This window comes from Martes martes, assembly GCF_963455335.1.
Source record: "Martes martes genome assembly, chromosome: 11".
In the NCBI taxonomy this organism is placed as follows: Eukaryota; Metazoa; Chordata; class Mammalia; order Carnivora; family Mustelidae; genus Martes; species Martes martes.
In genome coordinates this window covers 65,967,887-65,994,437 of record NC_137899.1, presented here as the reverse complement: position 1 = coordinate 65,994,437, position 26,551 = coordinate 65,967,887, and the positions used below count along the sequence as shown (strand labels likewise).

At 41.3% G+C, this 26,551-nt stretch overlaps 1 protein-coding gene across 2 annotated transcripts in view; it reads right to left on the bottom strand.

The window, feature by feature from the left end:
• Positions 1-21,976, bottom strand: part of NPSR1 (neuropeptide S receptor 1) — a gene marked incomplete at both ends in the record, with an annotated part of 149,271 nt that extends 127,295 nt beyond the window's left edge. For both annotated transcript variants that reach the window (XM_080818841.1, XM_080818842.1), the window contains one exon: positions 21,821-21,976. In XM_080818841.1, the coding sequence (XP_080674967.1) occupies positions 21,821-21,976 (156 nt within the window). The remainder of the gene's footprint in view (positions 1-21,820) is intronic.
• Positions 21,977-26,551: the final 4,575 nt, after the last annotated feature.

Below are 26,551 nucleotides of genomic sequence, written 5' to 3'. Positions count from 1 at the left end.
TGGGTGGTTGGCCAGAAGATTATAAATGGCTAATTGTTTGTTTGTACCCAACTCATACAGCTGGTGGTCTGCCTTGGTTTCCATTTGTCCTTTGATTCCCTTGCCTGCATTTCTACATTTACTCTGAGTCTTGCAAGGCTCCCCTGCCCATGGTAGCACACTAGTCTCTCTACGTCTCATCAGTCATTCCATGGGAACCTATCTGAGACCTAGAGAGGCAACCACCCACCTAGCAGCAGGCATCACTCCCACCTGAGCCTCTTGGATTTTGATGGGGTTGGCCACAACACCTTGGGCCTATGCTCAGGAGCCTCAGTTACCCCAACAGGGACCAGTCCCAGAGAGACTGGTCCTCTAGGCTGGTGCCTGCCTCTGTCTAAGCCACCTTACTACTATTCTCCACTTGCCATGGGAGTCTAAACACATTTTGTGGTTCAGCCCATCCCAATGATGATAGAGAAATGATGCAAAGGATCGGAAAAGTCGATTTTCAAAGAAACAGATAACTCACAGGTCACATGCATAATTCAGAAATCATTATGAAAATCTCGATTGGAGGCTGGAGTGGTGAAAAATTATGAGGAGAGTGATATGGGAAAATGGAGAAATAAAGAAATGGGAGAGTTCACTAAATTCCTGAATCCAGCTGTGGCTCTGGAAGTGGGTAACCATAATTCTTTAAAGACCACATCCCTCTCCTCCACACCCAGGTCATTACTAGAGAGACACTGGCAACTCCCCAGACCTTTCCATGTGTGAGCCTCAGGGGCCAGGACCTTCTCTGGAACTCCTCCTCCTTCATTTTGGCATACTCCCTCCTCCCTCTGTTTGGCATGTGTTGTTGTCACAAAGGTGTCTTGCTTTCAGATGCCTTTTAGAACCTCCCTTAAGGTTTCTCTGCAGAAAAAAATTGATGCTTTCATTTGCTCTTATGGAAATGCAATGAGCAAAATATATGTGAAAATCTGCATGGTGTATTTTATAGGATTACTTAATTATTTCTGATAATAAAAGTAGTCTGTGTTCATGGTCAAAAATTTAGTTACATACTGAAAAAGAACAAAGACAAAACCCCACCTTCCAGAGAGAATGTTTCACTTTCCCATTTTGGTATATTTCCTTCCATATTTTCTGAGTATATATCTATATGGCTTATAAAACATGGAATGTATTATATATGCAGTTTATCATGATTTTAAAAAAGCTTTAGCATTAAATTAAGAGCAATGATTGTTATAGGTGCATAATATTCCTTAATAGTTCATCCTGTGATTCTATCATATTTTCCTCTTCTACTGTCCAATACCTATGGAATAAAATAAGCTAACGCTTAAGACCATGTCTCAGACTTTCTTCTTCTTCTTTTTTTTTTAAGATTTTATTTATTTGGGGCACCTGGGTGGCTCAGATGGTTAAACATCTGCCTTCGGCTCAGGTAATGATCATGGGGTCCTGGGATGAAGCCCCACATTGGGCTCCTGGCTCAGTGGGGAGCCTGCTTCTCCCTCTGCCTCTGCTTTTCCCCCTGCTCATTCTCTCTCTCTTTCCGTATCTCTCCCTCAAGTGAATAAATACAAATTTTTTTTAAAACAAAATCTTCAAAAAAAATATTTTATTTATTTGACAGAAAGATAGAAAGAGCACAAGCAAGGGTGAGCAGCTGGCAAAAAGAGAGAGAGAGAAGCAGGCCCCCTGCTGAGCAAAGAGCCTGACACGGGGCTCGATCCCAGCACCCCAGGATCATGACATGAGCTGAAGGCAGACACTTAACTGACTGAGCCACCCAGGTGCCCCTCTCATCCAATTCTTATTCTTAAGAATTCTTTAGAATTCTTTAGTATTCTTATAATTCTGCAAGGAGAATTACTAAATCCAAGTGCAAATACATTGTTTAGGCTTGCATGTATATCACGAAATGGTTCTCCTGAAAAGTTAGCTTAATTGTCCTGATTTACTGACAGTGTTACAGAAATATCACATGCTTTACATATTTTTCTTGAATCTTTGACAGTTGGATATGTCTCATTGTTAAGGTTGTATCATTCAGACCACTGGCAAAAATATTTTTATATGTTCTTTTAACTCTGCATTTAATCTAAAATTATTTTTATTTTCTTTGCCCATTTTTCCATCAAAAACATCTTTTTTTCTTCTAGGAGCTCACTATATACTAAGGCTTTAATCATGTTATTCTTGTCATACAATTATTATATATATTACTACTAGCTATAATATTACACATATTTAGTTTTATTGCCAATAATTTTCTTAGTTTTTGTTTTCCTTTGAATTTTTATTTTTAAACTCTGAAAGTTTTTGCTCATCTCAAAATCAGTCTGATAATTATACTTTTTTCTAGCTATTTTGTAAAAACTTATTTCCAAAATCCAACTGAAATTGATCTTACAACATTACCTGATCTAAGAATCATCACCCAAACACCCATCCTCTACTTTTATTGCCAAAATACACATTCCTTCTTATTGATTTTTGCAATTTCTTTGTAGTATTAAGTTCATTTATGTACAAGAATTTTATTTTCAGGGCAAACCATTTGTTATTATTGATCTGTCAAGTATTGTGCTAATTCTGAAATGTTTTTGCTTAATGCAGACTTATATTTATTAAAAGCTGATAGGGAAAAATCCCTTTCCTCATTAGCATTTATATTAAAATCTCTTAGTTTTTCTCACCTGTTTTTTTTTATGAGTTTTGAATTATTTTGTCACAATAAAACAATCACATTGAAGTTATGACTAAAATGGTTTTAAACATCATTAGATAATTTGGGGAGAAGTGACATCTTCACAAAATTTGATCTTCCTATTCTGAAGCACCACGTTTTTTCATTTATTCAAATATTTTATATATTTCGGTAGTGCTTAGCATTAGGAATTGATACTATCTTTTTTTTTTTTTAAGATTTTATTTATTTATTTGACAGACAGAGATCACAAGTAGGCAGAGAGGCAGGCAGAGAGAGAGGAGGAAGCAGGCTCCCCGCTGAGCAGAGAGCCCGATGTGGGGCTCGATCCCAGGACCCTGGGATCATGACCTGAGCCAAAGGCAGGAGCTTTAACCCGCTGAGCCACCCAGGCACCCCCAGGAATTGATGCTATCTTAAATTTGACTAGTGCTTTCCAGTTTGTATTTTCATGATGCTTCCACAGGCCGACCAGGAGCACTAACTTAGGTATCTAGAGACTACAGCTCTGTCCTGTCTATCATTTACTGGCCTGTCTGACCTTGGGAAGATCACTTTACTTTTCTGGGTCTCATCCAAAAGGTGGTTCTGTTGGGTTATTGCACAGGTTCTGCGGGAAAAGAATACTATGTGGCGTTTTCTGAGGTGTGTTCCAGGGACCATTGTCTCCATGGCATATTATTAGAGGTAACATCCTCATGTTCTATGGTCAGATAAGTTTGGGAAATCTTGATTAAGCAGAATTAAACTGTTTTTTTTTTACTGTAAGACTTCTCAGAAACTTAAATAGGCTAATACACTATATATGATGAATATAGTATGTGCTCTTTTCCACACTTTTTTGGTCATAGTTCTTTTTTACACACTTAGCAATTTACATTGTTTGAGTTCTGTGGAACATCTTTAGGGAGTTCTGTTACGGTGGAGAATGCATGTGCTTCTGAACCAGATGGCTGGGTTCGCATTTCTGGACAATCAACTATTGTGTGAACATGGCTTCTATGCGCCTCACCTTTCTCTCTGTAAATCAAGGATGATAACGCCTGTTTCAGAGTTGCAGGAGTGGCATTCACAATTCTCCAATAGCCCCTGACTTTCCCAGGGGGAGGCTGTTATTTTTGTGTTCCATTGATGTCAGATCTGACCATGAACTTACTTTAGCCAGTGAATTGTGAGCAGAAGTGATGTGTGTCCCTTCTAGGCAGAAGCTAAAAGAACAAGGACAGGGTTCACCATTTTCTGTCTGTCTCTCTGACTGTCTTCTAGTCCTGATATTAAGGTATCCTTAATATCAGCCGATGCCCCTGAGGGACTACAATAAGCAGAGGCCCCTTGTTAACTTATAATAAACACATGGCATGACCAGGAAATAAACATTATACTTTCAACTTTCTGATAATAGCTGGTTATTTGTTACCATGGCATGATTTAGGTTAACCTGAGTAATAAAGGAGTAAATAAAATAATCGATGGAGAAGACAAAGTGCTTAGCAGTTAGCATTCAATAGATTATTCTAGGTTTTTGGGGGGAAGTAGTTTCTGTATTCTTGAATACCTTTTGCATTTTTATACCAACCTAAGTGGAAAACAAAACAAAACAAAACAAAAATATACATATATATCCTCAAAAGGAACGAAGTGCATTGGAAATAAAATCAAATTTATCCTCAGTTGAAAGAGTATTTTCTATTTGCATAGATTGCTATGTGTTGCCAAGGGCAATAGTCCACAATGTTAGATGAAAGGAAGGAAACTTGCATTTGGGCCCTAACAATATTCCATTTCATTTTTTTATTAAATTATGAGTTGTGAATAATGGTCCTTGCGCAAATACTTCGGTTCAATATCTGTACGTGAATGGAATTCTAAGTGCCTTAGGGAGATCCCTGATCAGCTGTGGAGCGTGGAACCTTGGAGATGCAGGCTTGGGTGAGTCAGGGCTCCAGCCCACAGAGGAGCTGGGCAAATGCCTTTGGGAGCTGGAAGAAGAGGAATTAAGGGGAATCCTCTTCCCTCTTGCTGTTGCTTCTTCAAGGAACCCCAGTACCCCTCTAGACCCTGTGATCTTCACTTTCTCTACTCAGGGAGCTCTGGAGAGTAGGGGTTTAAGTTAAGCAAAATCCTCTTTAAAATGCAAACAGCATTGGAAGGCTAAGGGGGCTGAAGGGAGAGACACCCCAGGGGAAGAATTCCTTCACTTTGAAAGGCTTTTATGCGGATAGTTGGAATCTGCTTGTTGAGGAAAAAATGTTTTTAGATAGAAGAGGACTAGGGAAAAGAGGGAGAAAAAATGTTTTTAAAGCAGAGCATGCAAGGTCCATGATGAATGCCTGGGGAGGCAGGGATGAGAGCAGGAAGAGAAAACAGCAAAGGGAAAGAAGTAGCTCTTAAGAGTGTGGGAAAGCTTGACCTGGTTCTTGTTTGTGTCAAGGTTATGCTTCCTTCTTATTCCTCTCCAACTACCTATTTTGATCTTGGGAGAACTGTCTCTTTCCTTCCAAAAACAGAATATAAATGGGGGAGGAATCCCTGGAAATTTCTGCTCTACTTCCTTTCGGCAAAGGGAGAATAATCTGGGTGGGTAGAGAATGTGGGAGGGTGGAGAATCTGGGTGGGTGGAGAATCTGGGGGGGTTGCTGGTGGAGAATATGGGAGAGTAGAGAATCTGGGAGAGAGGAGAGTGTGTAGGTGGGTGGAGAATTTGGGAGAGTAGAGAGTGTGGCAGGGGACAACCTGGGGGAATGGAGTATTTGGAAGAGTGGAGAATCTGGGAAAGTGGAGAGTGAGAAAGAGTGGAGAATCTGGGTGGATGGAGGATCTGGGTAGGTAGAGTGCTGGAGGGTGGAAAATCTGGGTGGAGAATCTGGGTAGTGGAGAATTGGGGAGAATGGAGAATCTGGGTGAGTGGAGAACCTTGGATGAGTGGAGAATCTGGGTGGGTGGAGAATCTGGGAGGGTGGAGAGTGGGTGAGTGGAGAATGTGAGAGAGTGGAGAATCTGGGAGTGTGGATAGTGGAAGAATGGAAAGTGTGGGTTGGGGGAGAATCTCGGAGAGTGGACAGTGTGAGGGATGGCGAATCTGGGTGGTAGAGAGTCTGGGAGGCTGGTCTTCAAGAAGTCCATCAGCCCTCACTCACTGTTCATTTACTCTCAGCTTGAGGGGACGCTGACAGGAGATTCATGAGTAGAATTCCTCCATGACTACCTTCCTCTTTTCTTCCCTCAAATCCATTTTCCACACAAGAACTCGCTCCTTCCTTACTTCATTTCTCGGCTCCCCGGGTAGAGTTGTGTGAGACCAGAGCAGGCATGTGAGGGGTTCGGGACTGCACAATATGGAATTGGTTTTAAGTTCCAGAGCCCATGCCTCACACTTTCCTTGGTTGTCTTTAAGTGTTAGGAATCACATCCTTTTACTTCAGGAAGAACAATGGAAAATCCTCCTATTGAGCCATTATGAAAAAGTGACCTAATGTTTTGGGTAGTTTTTTAAGCTAATATTTTTAAAGTGTTTTTAGCATTTTTCATAAAATTACGTAGGTACTGTCATTATTTGAAATGTGGAGAATCATTCTGAAAAATTGAAGGCTTTTTTCTCTGGGAAAGGGGAGAGATTTTTCTTACTCAGAAACATATAATCCAGTCTGAATCAATGTTTATAAAACTCTATTGAGGGCCTCTTTAATAGCAGGATGAGGAACCTGAGCATAGCCAGCCCTGTACCACCCAAATGTAGAATAAAAGAAAATGAAATGTTTATTTGATTTTCTGTGGTGCACTTTTAAGGTCTTGGCTTCAGAACTCTAAACATGTGGTTTTTGCACCCTTAAAAAAAAATCTACTAGGAAAGTGTTCAGCTCAAAAATAAAAGAAAGCCCACTTAACAGGGGCTTAAACAAATAAAGAGCATTTTTGTTGTTGTTGTTGTTTTGTTTTTTTCCATATAATAAGAAATCTGAAGGTAGGTGGCTGCTGTCTTTGACTCATCTAATTTGCCCTGGGTTTTCTCTTGTGGTCACAAAGTGGCTGCTGCAGCTCCATGCACTGTGTCAGGATTCAAGGCAGACTGAAGGGGGAAAAAAATGCCAGCCATATCTTTCTCCTTTTACTAGACAAGGAGAAATTTTATCAGAAATCTCACAGGCTTCCAATTAAGTTTCCCAAACTGAGCTACTTTTAAACGGCAGGGGAGACTAGGGCAGGGAATATTTAGCTGGGGAAGTGAGACGGGGTTTGAGAGTAGCTATGGGGTCAACCAAACAGCACTGCCCATTCAGCATCTGTTCATCTTCATCTCCTCCAGGCTCATCCAATGCTTCCTTTCACATCTGTTGATGGTCTCCAAAATTTGGAAGCAACGTCTTCATTCCTCAGCTCTATTATCTTTATATAGTTAAGGTTCGTGCTAAATGGCTAATGGTTGATGTCTACTTGTAAAGTAGAATAAAGAGAAACCTAGGGAAACATTCATAGAGCTGTGCCCTGAATTCTTTGTCAATATTTATGCTTATCTAAGTCCATAGTACAGTGCTAGCATGGTTGTTGGCACTGGAGACACAGTGGTGAAACCAGGTGGAGTTCTAGTCCTCGTGAAGCATAGTTTCTAGACACTATGAGATAGAGAGACAAGACACAGATGTGTCCTATGATGTCATACAAGTCAAAGAAGATGACGTTTGAGCAAACACCTGTGTGACATGGGGCCTCCATCTTTCTGTCCATTTTGATCCATATTTGCTGCTTTTGGAGGCTCATCCATCTTGAACCCTTGATTCTGTAGTAATCTTCTAAATCCATATCCCATTTCAGGTGCTCCTCGGGCTTCAGCTCTACATCTATTATGCTGTCACTTGGGGATTTATGATTTTTAAATGAAACACATTTTGTTGAAAATTAAATTCACTATATAAATGTCTAGATAATGAATTTTTTATTAAGGTATAATTTTTACAGAAGAAAACTCACCCTTTTAGTGTACAGTTCTGTGAGGTTTGACAAATGTAACCATCATTACACTGGAGATCTAGAACAGTTCCATCATGCACAAAGACTCCCCCGTGCCCTTTGTAGTTGGGCATTGGTCCACCCCCAGCCCATGGCAACCACTGATTTGTTTTCTGTCCTTAGAGTTTTATCTTCGCAACGATGTCACATAAATGAAATCATGACAGTATGTAGCATTTTGAGTCTGATTTCCTTTCATTTAGCATAATGCTTTTGACATGCATCATGTTGTCTTGTGTATCTGTAAGTTTATTCTTGTTATTACTAGGGGATGTTCCATTGAATGGGTGTATTACAGCTTGCTTATCCATTCTCCACCTGCAGGATGATTGGGTCGTTTCTGCTTTTTGGCATTTTCAAATGAAAGCAGTCTCACTATTGATATACAGGCTCTTGTGTAGATGTATGTTTTACTTCCCTTGGGTAAATAAATGCCCAAGAGTAGGAGTTGGGGGTTGTACAATAAATGTATGTTTGACTTTATAAGAAAAGGGCAAAATGTTTTCCAAAATGTCTACCATTTTGCCATCAGGAATGTAGGATGCTTCTAATTGCTTCCCATTATTGACAGTGCTTGACACAGTTGGTATATTTTTATTTTAGCCCTTCTAATAAGTGTGTGGTGGTATTTCATTGTAGTTTTATTCTGTATTTCCCTGATGACTAAGGAGGCTGAACATCTTTTCATGTCCTTATTTATCATCTGTGTATTTTCTTTGGTGGGATTTCTGTTCAATATTTAGCTACATTTTATTTTATTTTAACCTTCTTGAGAGAGAGACAGAGAGAAAGAAGAGAGAGAGGGAGAAACTGTGTGAGGAGGGGTGGGAGAGGCAGCTGGAGAGAGAGAATCCTAGGCTTAGAGCCCAATATGGGGCTCCATCTCAGGACCTGAGATCATGGCCAGAGCCAAAATCAAGAGTTGAAGGCTTAACCAACTGAGGCACCCAGGCACCCTTAAAACTTTTGTTACTTTTTTAAAATCAAGGGTTTTTTTTTCTGCTTATTGAGCTTTAGGAAATTTTTATATGCTCTGGATAAAATTACCTATTAGATCTGTATATATTTTATAGATATTTATTCCTAGTATGTGATTAGCCTTTTTAGAAAATCTCTTAATAAGATCTTTTAAATTATAGAAGTTCTTCAGACACATAGACCAGTGGAACAGATTAGAGAGTCCAGATATGGATCCTCAACTCTATGGTCAAACAATCTTCGACAAAGCAGGAAAAAATATACAGTGGAAAAAAGACAGTCTCTTCAATAAATGGTGCTGGGAAAATTGGACAGCTATATGTAGAAGAATGAAACTTGACCATTCTCTTACACCGTACACAAAGATAAACTCAAAATGGATAAAAGACCTCAACGTGAGACAAGAATCCATCAGAATCCTAGAGGAGAACTTAGGCAGTAACCTCTTTGATATCAGCCACAGCAACTTCTTTCAAGATATGTCTCCAAAGGCAAAGGAAACAAAAGCAAAAATGAACTTTTGGGACTTCATCAAGATCAAAAGCTTCTGCACAGCAAAGAAAACAGTCAACAAAACAAAGAGGCAACCCACGGAATGGGAGAAGATATTTGCAAATGACAGTACAGACAAAAGGTTGATATCTAGGATCTATAAAGAACTTCTCAAACTCAACACGCACAAAACTGGTAATCATATCAAAAAATGGGCAGAAGATATGAACAGACACTTCTCCAATGAAGACATACAAATGGCTATCAGACACATGAAAAAATGTTCATCAGCATTAGCCATTAGGGAGATTCAAATTAAAACCACATTGAGATACCACCTTACATCAGTTAGAATGGCCAAAATTAGCAAGACAGGAAACAACATGTGTTGGAGAGGATGTGAAGAAAGGGGAACCCTCCTACACTGTTGGTGGGAACACAAGTTGGTGCAGCCACTTTGGAGAACAGTGTGGAGATTCCTCAAGAAATTAAAAATAGAGCTTCCCTATGACCCTGCAATTGCACTACTGGGTATTTACCCCAAAGATACAGATGTAGTGAAAAGAAGGGCCATCTGTACCCCAATGTTTATAGCAGCGATGGCCACGGTCGCCAAACTGTGGAAAGAGCTGAGATGCCCTTCAACAGATGGATAGATAAGGAAGATGTGGTCCATATATACTATGGAGTATTATGCCTCCATCAGAAAGGATGAATACTCAACTTTTGTAGCAACATGGATGGGACTGGAAGAGATTATGCTGAGTGAAATAAGTCAAGCAGAGAGAGCCAATTATCATATGGTTTCACTTATTTGTGGAGCATAACAAATAACATGGAGGACATGGGGAGATGGAGAAGAGAAGGGAGTTGAGGGAAATTGGAAGGGGAGGTGAACCATGAGAGACTATGCACACTGAAAAACAACCTGAGGGTTTTGAAGGGGCGGGGGGTGGGAGGTTGGGGGAACCAGGTGGTGGGTATTGAGGAGGGCACATATTGCATGAAGCACTGGGTGTGGTGCAAAAACAATGAATACTGTTACGCTGAAAAGAAATAAAAAAAAAATTATAGAGGTTCTTAATTAGGGGCGCCGGGGTGGCTCAGTGGGTTGGTCCTCTGCTTTCGGCTCAGGTCATGGTCTCAGGGTCCTGGGACCGAGCCCCATATTGGGCTCTCTGCTCCGTGGGGAGCCTGCTTCCCCCTGTCTCTCTGCCTGCCTCTCTGCCTACTTGAGATCTCTCTCTCTCTCTGTCAAATAAATAAATAAAATCTTTTTTAAAAAAAGTTCCTAATTATAAAATAGTCCAATGTATCAAATTTTTCTTTAATGGATTGTATTTTAGTTTTGTATGTAAGAAATCTTTGCCTAATCCAAGCTCACAAAAGTTTTCTCCTAGATTTTCTTTTAGGTGTTGTATTTTAGGTTTTACATTTAGGTATATGATCCATTTGGGGTTAAGTTTTATACGGTATAAGGTTTGGGTAGGGGTTCACTTCTTACATGCAGCTATCTATTTGTTCCAGCACTATTTTTGCTTTCTTCGTTGAATTTCTGTTTTACCTTTGTCAAAAATTAATTGACTATATATGTGTGGGCCTGTTTCTTTTCCATTTCTGTATGTTTAGCGTTCCCTCAATACCTTACTATAACTTTACAGTAAATCTGTAAGTCAGGTAACATGAATGAGTACTCTGACTTTATTCTTTTTCAGAATTATTATGGCTATTCAATTTCCTTTGCCTTTTCATCTCATGTCATCTTCCTGCTCTGCCTAAGCTAACCCTCTCTGATTCCCTGAAACCTGCGTGTGACCTGACACATGAGCTTTCTTTCCACTCTCAGACAAGACAATCCTTGCCTGAGCACCAACACCTCTCCTTCGGGCATCAGAACTGACTCTCCTTTCCCAGGGTCCCCTCCCTGCAACCCTGCAGCCTGATCAACCTCTCTAAAATCAGTTTTCACTGTTAACATCTTTGTTCATGAAACTTTAAAGATCTTCTTACCTATAAGAAAAAAAATCCATATTGTTTAGTCTAATGATTCCCTTGGGCCTTTTTTTTTTTAACCTAACTCTATTTTTTAAAAGATTTTATTTATTTGAGAGAGAGAGATAGTGAACATGTGCATGAGTGTGAGAGGGGCAGAGGGAGAGAGAGAACAGACTCCCCGCTAGGCACAGAACCCAATGCTTGCTCTATCTCAGGATCATGACCTGAGTCCAAACCAAGAGTCAGACACATAACCAACTGAGCCACCCAGGCACCCTTCTTCCCTTTTCTAAGTGACTATATCCTTTTTCCTTGTAATTATTGACTAAATATCTGGTTCCCCATTAAACAGAGCCGTCTGAAGTCAAGGTACTTCTTTCTTCCATCTCTGATCCCCCAGTGCCTAAGGTAATACCTGGTCAAGCCAATCTGTGATTCTCAACGTGATAGGGTAAAAGGGTATGTAACATATGGGGAGGGAAAGAATATAGTTTAAAAAATTGTATTCTGCATTACTACAATTACACATTTGACTTATTCTTAGACATGATATTTGTATTTTAAAATTTAAATTGAGTGAGAAATATTTATGTTTACATATAGGTATTAAGAATTGAAAAGGCTGAAGCCACTTGAGTAATATTTTTGGATTAAAGCTTTAGTTTTCCAGCCCATCCAGACGGTGATGCATCCTTCTTGGTTTCCTAGTACCTAGTATAAGGTCTTCTCCTGAGAAAGCAGCTATAGTCTCACAGTTCACAGGAAAGACACATTTTCTGCTTGCAGTGTCCAGAGGCAGCAGACAGGAATCGTGTGGCTGCTTGATTGAGATTCTAGTAGACAGGGCTGAATCATTCAGCCCATTGCATTAGGTTCTATTGTCCACAGATGGTGCCCTTTGCCCTCTGTATCTTGCGGAAGATCTCTCTAGCTGAACTTCTATAATCAGGTGTCAGAACACATAAAAGGAGTGCAGGGACGTGAATGTTAACATTGTGCCCTTTCCTAATACCTGCCTGATGTCTTGGGGTTCAGAGGTGGATGGTTTCCAGGCCTCAGATGTGGAACCAGAACTAGCAGTCTAGAAAGGAGTATCGTCAGACCTTGGCTGTTGTTTGCTTCAGGTCTAAAGATTGTTTACACACCCTCCCCTGCTCTATGGCCTTGCTGTGGTGTTAGGAATTCCCCCAAATCATGATACCTTTAAAATTCAATCCTGATGGCTTGTAGAATAAGGATTAAGATTCCATCCACTCAGGGCACCTGGGTGGCTCAGTGGGTTAAAGCCTCTGCCTTCGGCTCAGGTCATGATCCCAGAGTCCTAGGATTGAGCCCCGCTTTGGGCTCTCTGCTCAGCAGGAAGCCTGCTTCCTCCTCTCTCTCTGCCTGCCTCTCTGCCTACTTGTGATCTCTGTCTGTCAAATAAATAAGTAAAATCTTTAAAAAAAAAAAAAGATTCCATCCACTCGAATATGTTCACATTAATTTATTGAGACCTTAGGAATAAACTTATGACACAGATATGCTTGATATGCTCTTTCATTAAACAAAATATTTTTTGACCCTTTATCTGCTCTGTGTCAGACACTATGCTAGGGAAGTGGGATCTAGAGTTACCCTTCCATGATTGAAGTCGAGTGTGTGTGTGTGTGTGTGTGTGTGTGTGTTCATGTGTGTATGTTATATAACATATTGGGGTCATGAACATATTTAGGCCAGGCTGAAGACTTTGGGTTTCAGCCTGTAGAAGGTGAAAACCAAGCCAAGCTTAAAAGCAATACACTATGTTCCCCACACTGGGGATGTTCATTCAGTGAAGCTACATTTCCCATGCTCATCACCTAATTAATTCTTGCCAATGGAATCGAGTCAAGTCATATATCAGTTCAAGCCAAAGCAGATAAGACAAGGCCAAAGCCTGCTCCTTTTGAAACCATTTTGTTCTAGAAAGCAGAGTTACAAGTTGACCTGCTTGCAACTGGGATGTGTGAGAGAAATATAGTTCTGATATGTTAAACCACCAATATTCAGAGTTTAGTTTTCACTGTTGTGGAACCCACCCTATCCTGACTAAAATCAGCGGTAGAATCTTATTTCTTTTTTCTTCTTTCTATTTCATGAGGAAGTTCACACCTTTAACTTTTCTCAGATTTCATGTTCACATCTGGTTAAAAAATATGATATTTTAAACCCTCCTAGAGGGTCAAATGAAATCATGTGAAATTATGCTATTGACTGTAAAGTGCTGACAAGTGTAAGAGATCTATCATTTTTAGGCAGCCAGCAATATTGCCTAAATTGGGAGGAAAAAAAAAGAATACTGATGATTCCTCCTTAATGATTTCATCATGAATGTGCGTGCTTTTGCTATCTTGTGGCCCAGATTTTTTCGCCCCAGTAGAAGCCCATCCTTTCTTCCACTGGATAGGGCATAATTTCCCATCATTGTAAATAGCCCTTCTTGCAGTGGGTCATTAAGCTTGCATAGATAAAAATTAGACATTATATCAAGATGATAAAGTAAGAAATGGAATCTTCTTTAAATATCTTACTCTACAGTTTTCATGGTCTAATTGAAAGAAAAGAAACAGCTTGATTCACCACCACTATGTGAGGACTTAATGTATATTAAAACTGTCCCAAAGAGCTTCAAATGCAGCGATGTCTTTTAGAATATTCAGAAGTATGGATAATGGTGGTTCCTCATCTCTCAAAGAGTGAAACAATTAGTTCCTGGGGATCTAACAACTAACGATTATTGAACACCGTAAACCAATCGCCATTCTTAAAGACTTCACAAGAGTTCCGTCACTTAACTTGTCACAACAACACTCAGAAGAACATTTAATTATTAGTATTATTTCTTGGACATGGAAACCATGGCAGAGGTAGAAGGAAATTGCTCAAAGTCACACAGTTGGTAGTGTGGCCCTGGGAGCTGACCCCAACAATCTGGCTATAGATGCCATGCCTCACTAAAATGATGGGGAAGATCTAAGGGTCCAAGTTTACCTAGGAATGACCAAGCTATTTCTGCTATCAGGTGGACTGAGAGGTCCAGAGAAAAGCTAAGTTCAGTTATGGAACAATGATCTGACATGTCTTTTCTTTCTTTTTAAATTTTTTTTCCATTTTATTTTATTTCTTTTCAGTGTTTCATAATTCATTGTTTATGCACCACACCCAGTGCTCCATGCAATACATGCCCTCCATAATACCCACCACCAGGCTCACCCAAACCCCCCACCCCTCCCCCTCCAAAACCCTCAGTTTGTTTTTCTGAGTCCACAGTCTCTCATGGTTTGTCTGCCCCTCTGACTTCCCCCAACTCACTTCTCCTCTCCATCTTCCAATGTCCTCCATGTTATTCCTTATGCTCCACAAGTAAGTGAAACCATATGATAATTGACTCTTTGTGCTTGACTTATTTCACTCAGCATAATCTCTTCCAGTCCTATCCATGTTGATACAAAAGTTGGGTATTCATGCTCACAGATAGGAAGAATAAACATTGTTAAAATGTCTATACTGCCTAGAGCAATCTATGCTTTCAATGCTGTCCCGATCAAAATTCCACCAGCATTTTTCAAAGAGCTGGAACAAACAATCCTAAAATTTGTATGGAACCAGAAGAGACCCTGAATTGCTAAAGAAATGTTGAAAAAGAAAAATAAAACTGGGGGCATCACGTTGCCTGATTCCAAGCTTTACTACAAAGCTGTGATCACCAAGACAGCATGGTACTGGTATAAAAACAGACACATAGACCCGTGGAACAGTGTAGAGAGCCCAGATATGGACCCTCAACTCTATGGTCAAATAATCTGCGACAAAGCAGGAAAAAAAATCCAGTGGAAAAAAGACAGTCTCTTTAATAAATGGTGCTGGGAAAATTGGACAGTTATGTGTAGAAGAATGAAACTCGACCATTCTCTTACACTATACACAAAGATAAAACTCGAAATGGATAAAAGACCTCAATGTGAAGCAGGAATGTATCAAAATCCTAGAGAAGAACATAGGCAGTAACTTCTTCGACATTGGCCACAGCAACTTCTTTCAAGACATGTCTTCACAGGCAAAGGAAACGAAAGCAAAAATGAATTTTGGGGACTTCATCAAGATCAAAAACTTTTGCACACCAAAGGAAACAGTTAACAAAACAAAGAGGCAAACCACGGAATGGGAGAAGATATTCGCAAATGGCACAATAGACAAAGGACTGATATCCAAGATCTATAAAGAATTCCTCAAACTCAACACACACAAAACAGATAATCACATCAAAAAATGGGCAGGAGACATGAACAGACACTTCTCCAAAGATGACATACAAATGGCTATCAGACACATGAAAAAATGTTCATCATCATTAGCCATCAGGGAGATTCAAATCAAAACCACATTGAGATACCACCTTACATTAGTTAGAATGACCAAAATTAACGAGGACAGGAAACAACAAGCATTAAAGAGGACGTGGAGAAAGGGGAACCTCCTACACTGTTGGTGGGAATATAAGTTGGTGCAGCCACTTTGGAAAACAGTGTGGAGATTCCTTAGGAAATTAAAAATAGAGCTACACTATGCCCCTGCAATTGTACTACTGCGTATTTACCCCAAAGATACAGATGTAGTGAAAAGAAGGGCCATATGTATCCCAATGTTCATAGCAGCAATGGCCACATCGCCAACTGTGGAAAGAGCTGAGATGCCCTTCAATGGACGAATGGATAAGGAAGATGTGGTCCATATATACTATGGAGTATTATGTCCCCATCAGAAAGGATGAATACCCAACTTTTGTAGCAACATGGACAGGACTGGAAGAGATTATGCTGAGTGAAATAAGTCAAGCAGAGAGAGTCAATTATCGTATGGTTTTGCTTATTTGTGGAGCATAAGGAATAACACAGAGGACATGGGGAGATGGAGAGAAGAAGGGAGTTGGGGGAAATTGGAGGGGGAGACAAACCATGAGAGACTGTGGACTCTGAGGAACTAACTGAGGGTTTTGGAGGTGAGATGGGTGGGGGGGGATGGGTGATCCTGGTGCTGGGTATTAAGGAGGGCACGTATTGCATGGAGCACTGGGTGTGGTGCATAAACAATGAATTCTGGGACACTGAAAAGAAAAAAAAAAAGAAAGGCTGCAAGGAGGGTATCTTAACTGCCTTGAAAAGAAATGGCTTTTTCCCTGGCAAGAGGAGTGTCTTTTGAGCAACCAGAGCAGAGAGCTTGGAATAATAAGTTTGGAAGAACACAGTGCAGCCAGTTTCCCCTTGATAAAGAAAGGCCAAGGGAGCTGGCACAGAGGATGGTGCAGCAGTGGGACAGAAGGCGAGGAAGCCTAGACACTGATGAGAGGGTATTGTGTTGGCCCCTCCAAAGGGCTGCACCAAAAAAGGAAGAGAGAACACCCATTGAGTCTGAGAGCAGAGTATTAAAAGGGGACTGAAGTCCACTTACTGTGCAGAAAAGAGGGAATGGTAGTCCCTGGGGGTTTCCCAGGCTATTGTGAGGTGGGAGTTTTACAGATATGATCTCCATGTGGGTAGAAAGAGGGGCAGAGACAATACCTGTTTCTCACAGCCCAGAGCTGGGAGGGAGGCAGTTGAACTTTTCATTCCCAGTAAAGACACAAAAATTTAGCCAGAATTGAGAGAAGAAAAGAGGGGTGTGAACACCCGTGTGGCTGCAAGAAATCTGACAAAAGTACTCTACCTCAGAAGGCAGTGTGGTCCTGACCTGCCAGATGGGGATCTAGACAAGGGTCTGGAACAAGGATAACCACTTCTGAAAGCCAGACACCACTTTTCTAGCTGACACCAACTTGCCCAGATCTCTCCCCAAGTTGGACCCCCTCCCTTACCCCCATCACACACACGTGAATGCACCAGAGACACCATCCCTAGAGCTTAGATACCTTCCTTGAGTCAAAAAATGGGAAAACCCTTCATAGGCTGAAAAACTAATTCTGAGTTCATTTGGAATTAACTAAGATTATGTTTCCTGCCCTGAGATGTATTAGTAATGCAAAGAGAAATTTAGTTGAGCAAGTTTCCCTTTCTCAAAAACCAGAGTACATAGCTCGAGAATTGACCGATGTCCCTGTAGAGCCAACCAGCAACATTTGTGCCTTTCTCAATGACACAAAGTAAAATTGGACATGATAGAACTTACCCAGTGAGGGAATGGAAAGTGGAGTGCTAGGTCTGCACAGCAGGAACGGGTAGTAAATAACAGACCTTTAATAATTATTTAACCAAGCAAAACTAGTAGTCATTTCCTTATGAACAACCACATATTCAACTGCATGAATGTACTGAAAATGAACATACTTAGTGAAACTACACAGAAGGCATAAACAAAGGCATCATGTGAATGCTAGGTCCTTTTTGTAATGGGCAGGAGGTAACATGAGGAGGTCAGGGACTCAGGGCTCCTGGATTCCGGGAAGGGCATCATTGACACTATCCTGGGGGTCCAAGACAGGAAGGAGACAAACAGACCCATAAAAGGTGGGATGGGACAAGAGGAGAGTTCAGAAAAGTGGGCAAAGAGGAACTGAAATGACAGTCGCTGGAGGTGAAAATATTAGTACTCAGTAAGTAGATCAAGTTGTTAGAAATGAGTTGTCAACCAAAATATACTGAAAACAAGCAATCTACATAAGCTTTTTCAATTGAGCTCTTGCTAAAGCCTCCCGTGAGATAAATGGGACAGGAATCGAACTAGGATTTGCTTTTGTTTTATTAAAAGATGAAAGGTGTGTGAAGAAAATTAACAGACAGTAGGCAGGAGACTGCACTAACAAAGGGAAAAAACTGTGTCCTATCACCCTCAAGCACTTAGAAGCAACCATTTACATATAAACAATAGTTAGACTAATCGCATATCATTTGTAGCTTCCCACTGAAGGAGATTCAATAAAAGATCCTCATTAGGTAATATTTAGCAATCTTGGTTCAAGTTTCTTCCCTCACCTGAGAGTAATAAAAATGAGTTCATTTGCATTATTTTATAATTTCACCAATTTACTAATTCAGACAGGTTTCTCTCCTAGTTACTTTGAATTAATTTTCTCATCATTAAGAAATAGAGAAACAGGAAACGCTGCTAGCACATTCTCGGGCAAAATGAAAGGCTAAAATTAAGTTTCACCTTTGTCTTCCACTTGGACGGGTTTGTAGTCACATCCTCTATTCACTTTCTGATTAGCCAGGTCCCATTCTCCTTGGGAATTTCTGGTAGAATTTGATGCTGGGGCTAGGAATTGAGGAAGTGAACTGGATCGGAAATTGAAATTGGAAACTATGAAGGAAACCTGGGCTTGAGCTGGGAACCTTGAACCCAGAACCACATAGGTTTGATCACGTGAAACTCATGATAAAGGAAGGGGGTGGTGGACTCACTGCTGACCTTCCTGTCTATACCCGAGGACATACTTAAATAACAGAGTAGGTCAGAGCAGTGGGAAGTGGGGACAAGAAATTGGGGGTGGAAACGGGACGAGGAAAAGACGCTAAGCCTGTCAAAGAGAAAGTTGCCCAGATACAGACAGGGATGTCTTGTCTCCTGCCAAGAGAGCTTTGGGGTTCAGAGGAGAACTCAAGTGCTACGTAGGAAACACCATCAGAAGCCCAGGCATGCAGACTGCACAGGACCACTGACACTAGTAAGGCTATGGATTCCCAGGGCTAAATCAGGTACTAGGTACCAGTCTACAGCACCACAACTAATTCTATACCCCACCCACTAGACCCATAACTTACCTTTGTCGCACTGGCTTAGAAATGGGATAAGGATGATTTGAATGTTCATGCCGAGAAGGACCTTGCTTGGCAAGTACAGTGGGTGGAGAGACAGGCAGGGGCTACCCTGTGGAGTCATGGTTAACAAGAGCCCCACCTCTGTTACTGAGAAAGCAAGATTTCTGTGAAAACATGGGCAGTTGATAGCAACAGAGCACCACACTTCATTAATGTAGTAAATGCTTATTGAGTATGCCCAGCATGGTGCTGGTTTCTGGAGCAAATAGGAAACAAAAATCACTCGAGGAGCTTAATGGCTATTATACATCTCCCGGACACATATTGAAATAACAGTTGAAGACAGCTGGATTAAGTGGCAAGAAGGCAGGTACGCTCAAAGGAGAGGTGAGTCAAGGGGGGCTTCATGGAGAAGCAATTCAAGAGAAGACTTCAGAGGTGGTGGAATTGAGACCAACGCAGATGCAGGTGCAAGGCAATTCCAGATGGAAAGAGGCAGCATTGTGTGTAAGAAGGAAACGTGATACATCACAGAAGTCATTTTGAAAGATTCCTAGCACCAAGAATGCCCAAAGCAAATGAGACATTAGGCTATTGTTCTTGCTATTAGTTCTGCTACTTTTACTGCTGATACCATTTTTATTTTTATGATATTTTTACTGCTTTTGGTAAAGAACGGGGATTAAAAGGACACGTTTGGGACATAGTAAAGAGCAGTTTGGACTTTCTTCTTGAGTGGTATGTGCAATAAAAGGCTCACTATGAACAAGAGTTTGTAACAGAATTGTTTCTGGACCCACAGTATAACAGAACTGCCCTTTTCCAAGAGCACCATGGGAAAAAGTTACCCTGAAACTTTTTTTCTTTTTAAAGATTTTATTTATTTACTTGACAGAGAGAGAGAGATCACAAGTAGGCAGAGAGGCAGACGGGGAGGGGGGAAGCAGGCTCCCTACTGAACAGGGAGCCCGATGCAGGGCTCGATCCCAGGACCCTGAGATCATGACCTGAGCTGAAGGCAGAGACTTTAACCCACTGAGCCACCCAGGCGTCCTCTACCCTGAAACTTTAAAGCTCAGTGCCCACAAACAGCACGGACCGCCTTGTAACTACAAATCAGTGTGTTTTAGTAATGATTGCGTGGGCCAAAAAATGAAATAGAACATCCTAAGCTCCTGGACAAACAATTCCTCTCTTTTATCTTCTTTTCTTGTCCAACGGTCCAGTTGTTTGAGGGCAAACATGAATAGGAATGAGATTTTAAAAATGATGTGATTCCCTTTAGTGCCTAGAGATGATGATGCTAGGACAGCGTGTAAACACTAGTAGAGAACCAGCCAGGATCTGTTTTTCTGAACACTCAAAATACCCTTAGGAGCTGTATTCCAAAAAGGGCAAATCAGATTTCAGTGGAGAGTGATTATTGCCTGAGTCTCAGAACAGCTGCCTTACTGCTGATCAGCATCCCTTTGCAATAGCCATTCTCTCTTCGTTCTGGTTGCTATCCAGTTTTATAACTATCAAGACACTGCAGAGGTAGGGTCCCTGAGAAGGAATGGTGTGTTTCCTGGGTGCACAAAGCCTGCTTCTCCAAGACAGACTCTCTGGATCTGCGAGTTGATTCCATAGAGACGATGTACTCAGTCAAAGGTAAATGGCAACAAACTCTGATTTCAGCGTCTATTTTCTGTCGCGGAGCTGGGCAGCGGGGCTGTGTGTGTGCATGCGTCAGGGGGTGGTTCTGAGGGGCTGGGTCCCATAGAGCCAGCCTAAGTGACTTGTTTGGGCTTTGCTCTGCTATTTTGTCTCTTGGCTTTTGTGGAAGGCTAGGCTGCCTCCCAGGATTGCTCCCCACTGAAAGTTTCATTTTGAGTGTTTGCAAAGAAGCAAAGCTCCAGGAGAGAGATAGATGTTATAGTAATTCTACTTTGTGGAGTAAAAACCAAATCACTTCAAGGACACCCAGAGGATCAAACAAACAAACAAACACGGCTAGAATTTTTCTTGAAATATTTTCCTTTCTGGTATAAAAGACCAGTTTGAGACCTGGGAATTATTGCCACGACTTCAGGCACCTCCAGGCAGCATGTGAAATATCCTGACATATCTGCATTCTGATGCAAGAGGCAGAGAACTTGTTTTCCAGATGCCTGGCTTATTTCTGACTATACAGTGTTATAGAAGAGGAAACAGTATTAGCCTAATAAGGATCATTTCTCAGTGTGGCCTCTGAATGCTTTGAAGGTGAAATTCACCAAAGTCTGATTTACTTATCTGTTCCAGGAGACAACTTGTTGCAAACTGTGGCACCACAAACTACAGTCACAGAATCTATTACTCCCTGATGTTCAAAGCCAGGATCAAAAAACAAGTGTGGTCTTTCCTTCCTTACTGCTATGTTTCTCCTTGTACCAGGCACTGTCCTGGGGGATGGGGGCTCTCCACACTTCTGATGTTCCTAGCAAAACACTCACAGCAATAATCCTTACAAGAAACAGACAACATTTCAAGCACTACTATAGAATTAATTAGAAGTGCTTATACCTAAGGAAATGGGGGGGGGGGGATCATCTACTCTACAGTCTCTTGGTTAACATAAATGCTACTCAAGATTCACACATTTTCAGCAGCAGAACAAAAAGACCAGTATTCATAAGAAACTACAGTGTAGGTCCTTGCACAGTATGAAAAACTCCTTGATTTAGCTAATCAGGGTGTTGGTTTTTTTTTTTTCCTCTTTCTGTTACTCTTTTAGTTAAAGAAAAACAAACTACACCCATTCACGGTATTGGCAATGATAGTTTAACTGGGTCTCTTAAATTCCACTTGTCTCATTATTTAAAATCCTTTTCAGAGTGGAAATCAGGGAACGTACCTTAAAGGAGTAGTAGAAGGAGCCCCACTCCTCGGCTTCCACCACTTCGGTGAAAGTTACTGTTTCAGTGCAGAGAACTGGGGAAGCATCTAGGGTCTGCGTGGTCCCGCTGGAGTCACTGGAGTCGGGGCTGCCCTCTGTGAGGTTGGCAGGCATGGCTCAGGTGAACTTGAGCCTGGCTGTCCCTGAGCCTGCAGCCCAGGAAGGGTCCAGCTGCCCTCTGAGCGCCGGACAGCAGCTACAGCTCTGCACCTGCTCTGCCTCCCAAGCCTTCTGGCGGAAGTTCAGCTGAGCAGAGGCACAGAGCCCTCCTGGAGCCCACCTCCCTGAGGAGCTCTGCCTGAAGCCTGCGAGGATCCACGTGCTGCTCTCTGCTCAGCAATTACGATCCAGTAGCTGGCACAGCCTCCTCACCCCACGGTCCCGCTCAGGGCGGGGACCTCACCGCAGAGCAGGTGGGAGCCCCCCCACCTCCCGCCCCCACAGCGATCCACGTGGCTCCCGAGACAGGCCTTCCTGCCCAGCTATGCTTTCACTAACTTCCAGAATGGACCTCCCTTCTGCTCCAGCTTCAACAATACAGGAACTTGGACTCAACCGCCGACTGATTAATTCAGGTCATGTTGGCTCTTCTGATATCAAATCATAATTGTGCATTTGCTCGGGCTGAGCTTGCTTTCTGACTTACAATACTCACCTAACCATTTACTCAGTAGCCTGTGCATTATTTCAGTACACAGGGAAAGAACCTATTTGTATTTCATACCATGGTTTACTCTAGGTGTTCGCAGGGCACTTCTCAGAAAAGCCTGGGGTCTGTGTTTGTCTGTAAGCTATGACCCCTGGTGAGGAGACTGGGACTGGGGCTGGGTAAATACTTTGATCACCTTGATGTTCTTTCATTTGACACCCAAGCAACTCAGTGAGGTAGGCAGCCACTGTATCTTTATGTTCTCATTATACCCTAGCAAAGACTGGCTTTCAGAGCTGAAATGACTGGCCCAAGGTCCCACAATCGGTGATGGAAATGATGTAATAACTCATCTCTTCAGAAATTCCTAGACAGAGGTGCCTGGACACTAACATATACTGATTTGCATCATATGTCAAATGCCTGTTGAGGCATGCAGTTAACACAGTAGGGGTAGACAGCCAGGTGTAAAACAACAGAACTCAGCTGCTTGTATTGCAACCAAGCATAACTATCTGATTATTTACATGGAAAACGCTCCAGACATGGGCAGCCATTGGTCCGTGACACCTGGTAGAAGGGAGTAGCAGGTTAGTGATGATCATAAAAAAAACCATAGCTGGGATGGAAGTAAGTGGGAAAACTTTAGCATTATCTGCCCAGCCCAGAAGCACATAGAATGCCACAGATGAGAAGGTATTAAGTCTACACTGAAGGGGCAGCAATTGTCCTTGATCTGACCCTCTGAATTCAGGAAGGTCATAATAGCTTCTGCCTAACTGTCAATCTTACCTTTTAGAAACTAACTAATGAGCTGCTGAAACAGAAGAAGAAACATTTGAGGAAGATGCCTGCATGCGAGACTCAGGAAGTACCAGAAAGGGTGCCTGGGTAGCTCAGTGGATTAACCGTCTGCCTTCGGCTCAGGTCATGATCCCAGGGTCCTGGAATCGAGACCCACGTGGGGCTCCCTGCTCTGCAGGGAGTCTGCTTCTCTCTCTCTCTCTCTCTCTGTCTGCCTCTCTGCCTACTTGTGATCTTTCTCTGTCAAATAAGTAAATAAAATCTTTTTTAAAAAAAGGCACCAGAAAGTGCCTCCACCTCATTATAACGTTAAAATACTCCTTGGAATATTTATCCCACGTCCTAAAAAAAAGAGCCTGCTTTTTTTTGTTTGTTTGTTTTGTTTTTTGTTTTGTTCAGGGAGACACGACTTTAGAAACGATTCTCCATGATTTCCTTGTTTGTACAAATAAAGTTGAGTTTGTGAGACAATGTCTCCTGGTGTTATCTCTGCCTGTGGTATGTCAAGGAGCAGATCCACTTTGGTCCAGTAACAAGGGGCAGAAAATAGGAGGGAGCTGGCCAGAAAACTGGATAAGCCATGAATTGCAAGGGGAAAGAGTCAAAACAGGACAACAGATAGCAAAATGAGCAAAGGAAATTCTGACTGGCAGATAAACATGAAAAGATGCCCAACCATGTTAAAAATTAAGGAAAAGCAACTTAAAACAATACAACAAAATTTTTATCTATTGGCATAGACAAGAGTATTGACAAGGATGGGAAGAAATGGGTGTATTTTTTTCACTTCTGTGGGTGTTAGCTGACACAGTCACACCGAAGAGCAATTTGGCAGTATCCAGTAAAGTTAGAATTACAAAGCCTATGATGCATCATTCCATTTCTTAATGCTGGTAATTTTCTATCTCTAACTGGGTTACTTATGTGTATTTAATTTAGGGACGTTCATTTCACTGCACACATAAAATCTATGTACTTTTTCATAAGTATGTTTTACTTCAATAAAAAATTTAAAAAATCTGTGAGAAATTTCTGGGAAAGAGCAGAAGCTGGTTAAGTCATAATGTGGTGATGGTGGAAAGAGAGAAAAGAGTAGATTCCATAATGGATAGGGAAGAGGTGGAAAGAACTTTCTGGTTGTGTTTTTTTTCTCTCCACTCATGGTGCAGATGGGTAATTTTTTGACCTGTGGCCGCCCAAGAGAAACATTTATGTGTGTGTGTACAAGGAGACACTGGAAAGGATGGCTTTTAAATGATAAAGATGGGAAATAACTTTTGTTGGTAACAATGGGTAAGATGAAGAGCTATCATACACTACTATGACAATGTAACTTGGTACAAGCACTTTGGAAGACTTCTTGGCAGCATTATCTAAAGCTGATCATATGCATATTCTATGACCTAGCAGTTTTCCTACTAAGAAAACACCCAACACAAATGAGTACTTACGTTAATCAAAAAATGTAAAGATGAATAGAGCAGCTTCTTTGTAATTGCCCCTAACTTGAAACTACTTAAGTGCTCATCAAGAGAAATGTGGACAAATAAATTGTGGTTGTATTCATACCATGGAAAACATACACCAATGAGAATGAGTGATCTGCCACTATAGGTAACAAAATGCATAAATCTCACTGTTGTTATTTTGAGTTATAGGGAAGTCAGACACAAATGAATACATACTGTTTGATTTCATTTACATAAATTAAAAGTTAAGAAGCCCTTGCTGAGTAGTGACTGGAATAGGCTAGGAGGGAACACCTGGGCTGCTGGTAATATTCTGTTTCTTGGTCAGGGTGACAATTACATGAGGGTATTCCAATTACGAAGAAGCTGTGAGCTAAATACACTTACCATCTCTGTACTTTTTTGGGAGAAATTTCTGGATGTGAGTCAGAGACTGGTTGGGTCTCAATATGATGAAGGCTAAAGGTGGGAGGGGAAATCTAGATGAGGCAAGGGCCAGGTGCCATGGACAGGGATAGGCTGAGAGGATGTTTTCAAGTGGTGCCTTTTTTTTCCTTCACACATTGCCCAAGTAGATTATTGCTTGGCTCATGGTTACAGCAGAGAAAAAAAATGGTAGCAGCAATTCCAGAGTCTGATCTGGACGATAGGAGTAGGTCACAATCCATGAAGATGGGTAGTCTAGTCTCTGAGCCTTTCTTCTTGCCCATCTGTGTTAGGCTGAGATCAAGGTGCTGGCCAGGATTGGGGTTTCATCAGAGCCTCAGCTGGGGTAGCATGCATTTGTAAGCTCTCCCATGCTGTTGGCAGAATTCATTTCTTTGTAACTGTAAAACCCATGGCACCTGTTCCTTCAAAGCCAGTAAAGGAAAGAGAGATTCTAGCAACATGGGTTCAACAGTCTTATGTAATCACATATATGTAATTGCATACATCCCATTCCTCTTGCCTCATTCCACTCAAGAGAAGGGGATTACACAAAGACATAAATTCCAGAAGTCAGGGATCATGATGGCCACTTTAAAGTCTATCCTTCATTCTACCCCATGGGTTAGATGTTTACAAGTGTGGGAGGTAGCTTTTGAGAAAGAAGGAGGTAGAGAAGAGCTGAAGTTTAAGGTGTACCAACTGGAAAAATGGATATAAAAATATATTGTTGGAAAAAAACACTAAAGAGATGTTTTGAATTGCAAAAAAAAAAAAGAGGAAAATTTGATAGAATTCAGGTAAGAAACTCTCAGAAGGCATTAAAAGTGATATAAGAAAAAGAAGGAGAGAAACATAGTTAAGGAATGTGAGCAAAAGAAATACATGTGTGAGCATTCAAATAATAAGTCTCAGAGAGACATTACAAATAAATGGAAGGGATTGGACAACAAAGTTTACAGAACATTTTCATTTACAATTCTTTGGAATTCTTTAAATTTAGGAACTTAATACTCTTAGGAACATATTTAGCAAAAGATGTGAAATACTTTTTTTTTTTTAAGATTTTATTTATTTGACAGAGAGAGAGGGAGAGATCACAAGCAGGCAGAGAGGCAGGCAGAGAGAGACGGGGAAGCAGGTTGCCCGCTGAGCAGAGAGCCTGATGTGGGGCTTGATCCCAGGACCCTAAGATCATGACCTGAGCTGAAGGCAGAGACTTAACCCACTGAGTCACCCAGGTGCCCCAAAAGATGTGAAATATTTCTATAAAATATTGCTGAGAGAAATGAATGAAGACACTGAAAAATGGAGGGATTGGAAGACTCAGTGTGGTTAGGA